Source organism: Triticum urartu, chromosome 4, assembly GCF_003073215.2.
Source record: "Triticum urartu cultivar G1812 chromosome 4, Tu2.1, whole genome shotgun sequence".
NCBI classification, from domain to species: Eukaryota; Viridiplantae; Streptophyta; class Magnoliopsida; order Poales; family Poaceae; genus Triticum; species Triticum urartu.
This window is the reverse complement of record NC_053025.1, coordinates 498,048,718-498,057,113: the sequence shown is the minus strand read 5'-3', so window position 1 is coordinate 498,057,113 and position 8,396 is coordinate 498,048,718. Positions and strand designations below refer to the sequence as shown.

At 51.0% G+C, this 8,396-nt stretch overlaps 1 protein-coding gene across 1 annotated transcript; it reads left to right on the top strand.

Moving 5' to 3' along the window:
* Nucleotides 1-3,022: 3,022 nt before the first annotated feature.
* On the top strand, nucleotides 3,023-6,521 carry LOC125553998 (calcium-dependent lipid-binding protein-like). The gene is made up of 10 exons (XM_048717630.1): nucleotides 3,023-3,260; nucleotides 3,671-3,772; nucleotides 4,143-4,193; nucleotides 4,378-4,498; nucleotides 4,589-4,707; nucleotides 4,920-5,018; nucleotides 5,134-5,214; nucleotides 5,308-5,390; nucleotides 5,474-5,867; nucleotides 5,948-6,521. The coding sequence occupies exons 1-10, from the start codon at nucleotides 3,156-3,158 to the stop codon at nucleotides 6,338-6,340; spliced, it is 1,548 nt and encodes a 515-aa protein (XP_048573587.1). The 5' UTR covers nucleotides 3,023-3,155; the 3' UTR covers nucleotides 6,341-6,521.
* Nucleotides 6,522-8,396: the final 1,875 nt, after the last annotated feature.

Sequence of the window (8,396 nt, the reverse complement as noted above, 5' to 3'; positions counted from 1 at the left end):
CATAACTGATTAACTGATGAATTCATAGAAATAATCTTATTTTCAGAGGTACCAGAAAGCACAAAGAAATCTGGACGTTGCCAACCAACACCATCTTCAATGAAGACATAGAGGTCAGATGAAATCATGCAAAGGGATCCAATCAAACGATCATTAAAGGATCAACCAAATGTGAGCACCTCTCCGTCAGGAAAACAGGGCCAAAAGAAATATGGACGTTGCCGATCAACACCATCTTCAATCGCATGAGTTAAAACTGCAGTTGTAGTTATAGCCACTGAAAACGGTAGGGGCAGGCCAAGTCGGGCCTGGCCGCGCTCTCGTCGCCGACCATGTCCAGCTTGTCCATCCCCGCCCAATCTACGCACGCAAGAACCGGCAAATTAATCAATCAGCCACGAAACCCGGCGCAGAGCGATTCGATCCAATCGATGGATCCTGGGAGGGAGGGAGGGTACCGGCGTGGCCGAGCTCCGAGTCCATTTAGATATATAGGTAGGGCAGCCTCTCGCGTGCGCCGCTCGTCCCTCCTCAGCCTCTGGCCCTCTCCTCCCCTTCCCCGCTTTCTCTCCGTGTGGCAGGGAGGGTGAGGAGGGGAGGCCGGAGCTTCTCTCGGTGGCGGCCGCTTCCATCCCACGCCGGTGCCGGCTCTTGCGCCGAAAGGGCACGCTGGTGCCGGTGCTTGCAGTTAAGAGGGGCGAACAGATGGGAGGAGGGGGATGAGAAGAGACGAGGGAGAGAGAGATGGGCTGGCGAGAGAGATATTTGTGCGCTCGCTCGCTTCACGCGCGGGACGCAAAGGGCCACACGACCGGGCCCAGGCGTCATCGACATAAGCTAGGGAGGGAGTGACATGAAAATGCAAAGGGTGGACGCGTGGATGGCCTGAGAATGCCTACCACCCTTTCATCATTTGCCGAGCTCCGAGTCCATTTAGATATATAGGTAGGGCAGCCTCTCGCGTGCGCCGCTCGTCCCTCCTCAGCCTCTGGCCCTCTCCTCCGCTTCTCGGCTTCTCCCGGTGGATGAGAGGAGACAGGGAGGGTGAGGAGGGGAGGCCGGAGCTTCTCTCGGTGGCGGCCGCTTCCATCCCACGCCGGTGCCGGCTCTTGCGGCCGAGAGGGCACGCTGGTGCCGGTGCTTGCAGTTAAGAGGGGCGAACAGATGGGAGGAGGGGGATGAGAAGAGACGAGGGAGAGAGAGATGGGCTGGCGAGAGAGATATTTGTGCGCTCGCTCGCTTCACGCGCGGGACGCAAAGGGCCACACGACCGGGCCCAGGCGTCATCGACATAAGCTAGGGAGGGAGTGACATGAAAATGCAAAGGGTGGACGCGTGGATGGCCTGAGAATGCCTACCACCCTTTCATCATTTATATGTTCAATAAAAGCATCACGAATTGGATTCTCTTTTGTCTTTGTTGCAGGATTTCTAGCCGTCACTGAATGCCCGCTTCCTCAAAGAAGGCCAGTAGTTATCCTCCAAGCTCGCCTGTGACCTGACTATGATTGAAGTTGGCAATGACACCTATGATAGGACCATTTGGACCTCAAGGTTCCTAACCGTTTCAAAATATTTGCATGGCTTCTATTCAGGGACCACCTCAACTCCAAGGCAAACCTCCTTCACAAGCACATCTCCCCGGACGCCATCTGCTCGAGATGTGATCACGAATGCGAAAAGGTCATGCATATCTTAATACTATGCCTTCTTGCCAACATAATTTGGCAGCGAATTGGTATCCTACCCCCAACTCCACCACCACCTCTAGGATTGCATGATGCCAACCGGTCTTGATCATCATATATAGCTAACAACCCTACTCACCATCCATTGGAAGATATGGGCATGCAAGAATGAAATGACCTTTCAAAATGAAGATCGCCATAGCCCGGTAGTACTTCGACCAATCATTGAAGACCTCACACTGTGAATGCACGGTGGAACGATGGAATGAGGCATGTAGTAAAATATTCATGTGGGGGAGCTACCCCACTCCCCGAGTATGAGTTCTCCCTGGACCAGGATTTACTAAGTTTCTGGGCGGAGGACTTGGCCGGCCTCGAGGCCCCTTTCGGGAGGAGGAGGTGATGTGATAGTTGCCGTGTGGGAAGGCGTCAGACCATATGGTTTCATGGCGGAGTTCCTCAAGCCTCACTTGAGGGAGGGGGGGGGGTGTGAAGGCTGACATAATGAATGACCATGGCTTCCAAGGCCTTAACTAGACGCTCCTCACCCTCCTCCCAAAGAAACTAGATGTTGCCTCCAAGATTGACTACCGCCTCATTAGGCACATCCACATCTTTGTCAAATCAGCGGCCAAATCCCTTGCTACAAAGGGAGGCATCGTGATTGGGATCTCTTGTGCAGTTGAACCAATGCACATTCATCAAAAAGCATTGCATCCATGACTACTTCATGATGGTGCAACATATCGGGTAGTTACATTCACATGCTCGAGGAGCCACATGTGATGCTTAAGAAAAACATCGTGCATGCCCTTACTTTGTGATATACTCCTTCCGTTTCTAAATATTTGTCTTTCTAGGGATTTCAACAAATGACTACATACAGAACAAAATGAGTGAATCTACACTCTAAAATATGTCTATATACATTCGTATGTAGTAGTCTATTTGAAATCTCTAAAAAAATATATTTAGAAATGGAGGGAGTAGCACCAAAAGCAATGTATGACAAGCTGACGACCACCATCAAGGACAACCTCATGATCTCCACGACGCAAGACAAACATTTCGACCACGCTCCTTTTTTTAGGGATTTTCGACCACGCTCCTCCTCCCGCGTATCCAAGCCCATCTGCCAGCAGCGTATTGGGCCCATTTCGTAGTCCTTTTTTTTCCAACCATTTCGTAGTACCTTAGGAATGTCGTTACCTCACAGCCCTTTTAGAGGCGATGGAGCTCGTCCATCACTCGGCTCGGGCAAGTCGACGCGTCAAAACTAATAAAAAAGCGTGCGCGGATCCAGCCATGCAAAAGCAAGCGTGATCACAGCCATCTCCACCAATCGCACGTTAGTGCACGCGCAAAACTCGCCCCCAAATTCACAGCGATAGAATTTGGATCGAGGATCCTACACACGAAGAAAACAATCCCCTCCCCGATCGCGATCCAGGCGACTCACAGGAGAAAATGGGGTTCTTCTCGGGGATCATGCTGGGAATCATCCTCGGCGTCGCCCTCATCGCCGGCTGGGCGCGCGCCATGGCTCGCCGCGCCCACAAACGCAGCGCCAAGGCAAGTGCGCCTGCCCGGATGCTCTACATTGATCACTGCATTCATGCGATGTTTGGTTTGCGTTGCGCCATTGTCGATGATCATTTTCGCATCGACTCGTAGATATATGTTCAGGTAGGAGCCTGAGTTGATCCGCTACAAGGATTCAGGCTCACAGACGTTTTCTCAGGCTCATTCGTTGATTATTTGCGTTCTGAAAGCGGTTTCTGCGCCTGACGCCGCGACTTTGGGAATGAAATTTGGCTCAAGCCTGAGTTTCTGACGGCAATGCGCCGGAGTAGATTCGTCCTGGGAACTCCTTTCAGTTCAAGTTCTGTTTTTACACTGTTTTTGAAATGAAGCTGCAAGTGGAAGTTTTGTTTCGTGATAATTACTGTAGTTTGAGACAAACAAAATTCGTTTTGAAACAGGCTGCCGATGTCAATGTGCTAGGATCTCTCAACCGTGAGGATCTGAAGAAAATATGCGGAGAAAATCTCCCTCAATGGATTTCATTCCCGGAGTATGACCAGGTGAAATGCTACTTACTGTTGTGTTACTGTGGCTCTTTCCACATTCCCGATTAATCATAATATGTAAAATATGCACAAGAACAAGCTATGCCACTCTAGTCTTTTACTAGACGTGAGCGCATTCGAGTTCAGACCAGATAAGTCATCAAATTCCTAATTTTAAGAAATTCAAAACATTAGGACAAAATTACCCCAGTATCATTGCAAATAGGTGTAAGCTGAGGAAAAAAAATCTGATATGAGGATGACATTTTCCAACTCAGTTATCCTTGTGGTGGTACCAAGTACCAATGATTTCCTTGCATAATGAGTATGCTCACCTGTTATTTTGCTTGCTTTCGTACTTTAACGTTTCGGTTCCGTTCTTCAGGTTAAATGGCTCAACAGACAATTGAGCAAGCTTTGGCCTTTTGTTGAAGAGGTACACATAATTAACCTCCTGTGTTCTTCCAGTTTTTCTCGGCAGGAGGGCCCTCCCATTCGTTTAGACAAAAAAAAGGGTTTATCTATAGAGTTAACGAGTTTTTGAAGTATGAGCCCATGAACTACTTATTGCTCTGTTGTTGTTGACATCTGCTCTAATGTACAGTTGTTTTTGGTTACAGGCAGCAACCATGGTCATCAGGGACTCCGTGGAGCCTATACTCGACGTTTATCGACCGGTGGGGATATCCTCACTCAAGTTCAGCAGACTCTCACTAGGCACCGTGCCACCTAAAATTGAAGGTTGCCAGGACAACGTGGCATTAATTCTACAGTATTAAATGGTAGATAATCTTGTTTTAAAGGTTTCTGATGAGTGATGATATTGTCCAGGCATTCGGGTCCAGAGCTTTCAGAAAGGGCAAATCACGATGGATATCGACTTCAAGTGGGGTGGGGATCCGAATATCGTCCTTGCAGTTGAAACTCTAGTCGCTTCACTCCCGATTCAGGTCTGCAAATGTGCCGGCGGCCTGACAAAACGGGCCTACCTTAAATTTTCAGCAGTTTTTTCATGACAATTTAAACCTTGTGAAATTTGACCTTGCAAGTTATGTTCGTGTGATATATATTTGCAAGTAGCACGGCTACACAAGCATTTCAATCGAACTACAAATGGTAGTAAATCAATTCCCATATATATGCTTACTGCTTGTATATACAGTTCAAGAACCTTCAGGTGTTCACCATCATCCGCGTGGTCTTCCAATTGTCTGACGAGATACCATGCATCTCCGCTGTTGTCATTGCTCTTCTGGCAGAGGTACGTACGTACGCTTCTTGCAACCACTCTAAATTTTCTCCCGTCATGAATCCTTGAGCATCACTGGTTCTCTGTATGTGGCCGCGGTAAATGGTTTCTTCTGCATCGCCTTCAGCCAAAACCGAGGATCGACTACATACTGAAGGCGGTCGGGGGAAGCCTGACGGCGATGCCCGGACTTTCAGACATGATCGACGTATGTCCCGAGTTTGCTTCCTCCCCTTCTTGCTGCTTGCATTATCTCTGTGTCGACGGATGATTATTTTTTGGTTACTCCTTTTTTCTGCAGGACACCGTGGCGTCATTGATCACTGACATGCTCCAATGGCCGCATAGAATCGTCGTTCCACTGGGCGTTGACGTCGACATAAGGTTCTGTTGACAGAGCTCGGTCAGGAGTTGAAATTAGGGTGTCTGTCTGTCTGACGGACTGACAACGACATGTTTCCGTGCAGTGATCTGGAGCTGAAGCCGCACGGGAAGGTGACGGTGACGGTGGTGCGCGGGGAGTCGCTCAAGAACAAGGAGTTCATCGGCAAGTCGGACCCCTACGTGGTGCTCTTCATCCGCCCCATGTTCAAGGAGAGGACCCGGGTCATCGACGACAACCTCAACCCGGAGTGGAACGAGACGTTCGAGCTCATCGCCGAGGACAAGGAGACGCAGCACATCATCCTCGAGGTGTTCGACGAGGACAGCCTGAAGCAAGACAAGAGGCTGGGCATCGTCAAGCTGCCCCTCAGCGACCTGGAGGTGGAGACCGTGCAGGAGATCAACCTGCAGCTGCTGTCGTCGCTGGACACCACCAAGGTCAAGGACAAGAAGGACCGGGGCGTGCTCACCGTCAGGGTAAGCCCATGCATGCCTTCTCCTCGACCTGTGCTACGTTTCATAGCGACCGAGGACTCGATGGAGCTGTGTATTCGCAGGTGCTCTACCACCTCTACACCAAGGAGGAGGCGCTGCGGGCGCTGGAGCTGGAGAAGAGGACGGTGGAGGAGCGGCTGAAGACGAGGGAGGCGACGGGGCCCGCCGTCAGCGGGTCCGCGGACGCAGCCAGAGGCGTGGCCGCTCCGTCCACGGTCACCACCAACGTGGCCGGCACGGGCGTCGCGGCGGGCGCTGCCGTGACCGGTTCGGGCGTCCACAAGGACGGGTCGGGCGTTCACAAGGACGGGCCGGGGGTTCACATGGTGGGCACGGGGATCGACGCGGTCGGCAAAAGCATCACCAAGGCCGGCAAGTTCGTCGGCCGGACCGTCACAGGGCCCTTCAGCAGCCAGAGGCGCAGCGCCGCGAGCGTGCCGACGATCGACGAGTGACTGATGCAAACTGTGAGATTAGCTTTACCGTTCCCGTCTCCTGCTACTCTTTAGTTACTTAGTACTACTACCGGTAGTGGTTATCCGTCTCCATTTTTTCACCATCATTTTTTTAATCAGAAACATAGTACTACAGTACATGTTTGTATTTGTGTTTGATTTGATTTCGACACTGTTTGCATCTGCCGTATTTGAGTATCTTCGATTGATATCTGCATCTGGTATGAAATGGAATCAAATCTGGTGTAGTCTAGGGCGTGTTTGGTTGTCTGTATATGGCCTAGCCTGGTCCGCGTGAGAAGAAAGTGATCCGTTTGGTTGACCGCGTTACTACGCGACCCGCATGACACGAACCTTAAAGCATACTTAGGCCTGGCTTGCTATAAACGTTCAGATCGGCAGTTTCTAGCGAGCCAGACTGAGGTGAGTGCATATGATAGACCACTTGCACAAGGAGAGATGGGAGGGATAGGGGCTTGTATGCAGCCTGTATCTGCTTATCTTCTCCTACCTCTAGTAACCTTGTCTCTAATTTTATTCTTCCTAGCCTCTTCCAATCTACACAAAGGTGTTTCGATTCGAGGTAAGCTCTACATGTAAAAGATGCACCTCGATGCTATGGTTCCATTCAGGCGATCGGCTCATAGTTTCGTTGACCATAAGTTCTTAATTTTGTCTTCCCGGTTTGAAACTATTCTAGACGAATTTTGTCAGATTCGCCGCGCACGATCGATCGTTTGAAATTTCATTTGACCAACAGCCTAATCTCGCAGTTCCACACAACATTCATGTTGTAAATTTTTGGTTTCGACGATCGTAGCTTCATCTCTCTTTGAACAGCAGCCTACTGCACTGCCGCCGCCATGTCGAGCTCCTCCGTCTTGTGCTTAGAGCCCTCCTATTCGTCCCTTTCGACGCCGGCGCCCTTCCCCTTGATCTCCTTGCCCACGTCCTACTACACTAGAGTCGTTTTCGGTGTCGCGCATCTCGGCTTACTCTCCGTCGTCCTCCTACTGCACTGACGCTGCAATGGCGCACACACTGCTTTCTTGTGTCCTCTGCCTCCGTGCACACTGCAGTTCGCCGCCCTGCCGACAGGGTCGATCATCTTGGCCTCCTCTCTTTCGCCCTACTACACTGGAGTCATTTCCGGCGTCGATCATCTCGGCCTCCTCTCTCGTCCATTGCACTGACGATACCATTGCGCGAGCACTGCATTCTCCTTCTCTGTCGACTGTCTTTGCGCGAACATCGCAACTAGTTCACCGACGGTGTCGCTTGCCGTGCCGCCGACGGGGTCGTTCGTCCACGACTCCATGCTCGTCATGTCGGACACGGTGCCACGACCACTATCCACCGAAGTCGCCATTGTCCGGCACACACTGCATTTCTTCTCCCCTCCCTCTAAAAGCTCCTAACCCTGTGTGTTAAGTGCAAGTGCTAGCTCTTAATCATACCTCATGTGTGCAACCAAACACCGTGTTCATGTGCCCCTTGGGCCAGTGCAGGCAACCAAACAAAGTGCACTTGCGTATTACCTAATGGAGGGACCTTAGATGCAGGCAACCAAACAACTTGTAGATGACGCATTTGGGGCTGTTTTTGCTCAACCAGGCTGGGTTGAGATGTGTATGCGATGCAGCTACTGTTCACTATTGCAACCAAACACGCCCCTAGAAACCGTTTCTTGCTTTTGCGCCCAAGACCAACTCGAATGCATGGTCAAAAAATATTTAGTGCCATAAAACAAAAGCTATTAGAAAATATTGGCATCTAACACTCCCTCAATATCCCTTTAGTGGTGCCCAAATTTGCTTTTAGTGCGGTATAAAAGAACAGTCCCTCTGAACTAAAAGAGCGGCGTAAACCCATAACCCGGTGACCTGCCTCCCCTCGCGTCATCCCTATGGACGGCCGGGGGCAAACCTTGGGTGCGCCGCTAGCTACCCCCGCCCTCCCGTCCCTCTCCCCCGCCGTCGCCGTGAGGCGCCGCAGGGTAAAGTCTGACCGGCATAGGTGGCGGCGGGGCTCTGTTTCCTCTCCGCCCGAGATGTGA

Coding starts and splice junctions, on each gene's coding strand:
- LOC125553998 (XM_048717630.1), top strand. CDS start 3,156: ATGGGGTTCTTCTCGGGGATCATGCTGGGAATCATCCTCGGCGTCGCC. Junction 4,194..4,377: donor TTTGGCCTTTTGTTGAAGAG/GTACACATAATT, acceptor TTTTGGTTACAG/GCAGCAACCATGGTCATCAG. Junction 5,868..5,947: donor GGGGCGTGCTCACCGTCAGG/GTAAGCCCATGC, acceptor GTGTATTCGCAG/GTGCTCTACCACCTCTACAC.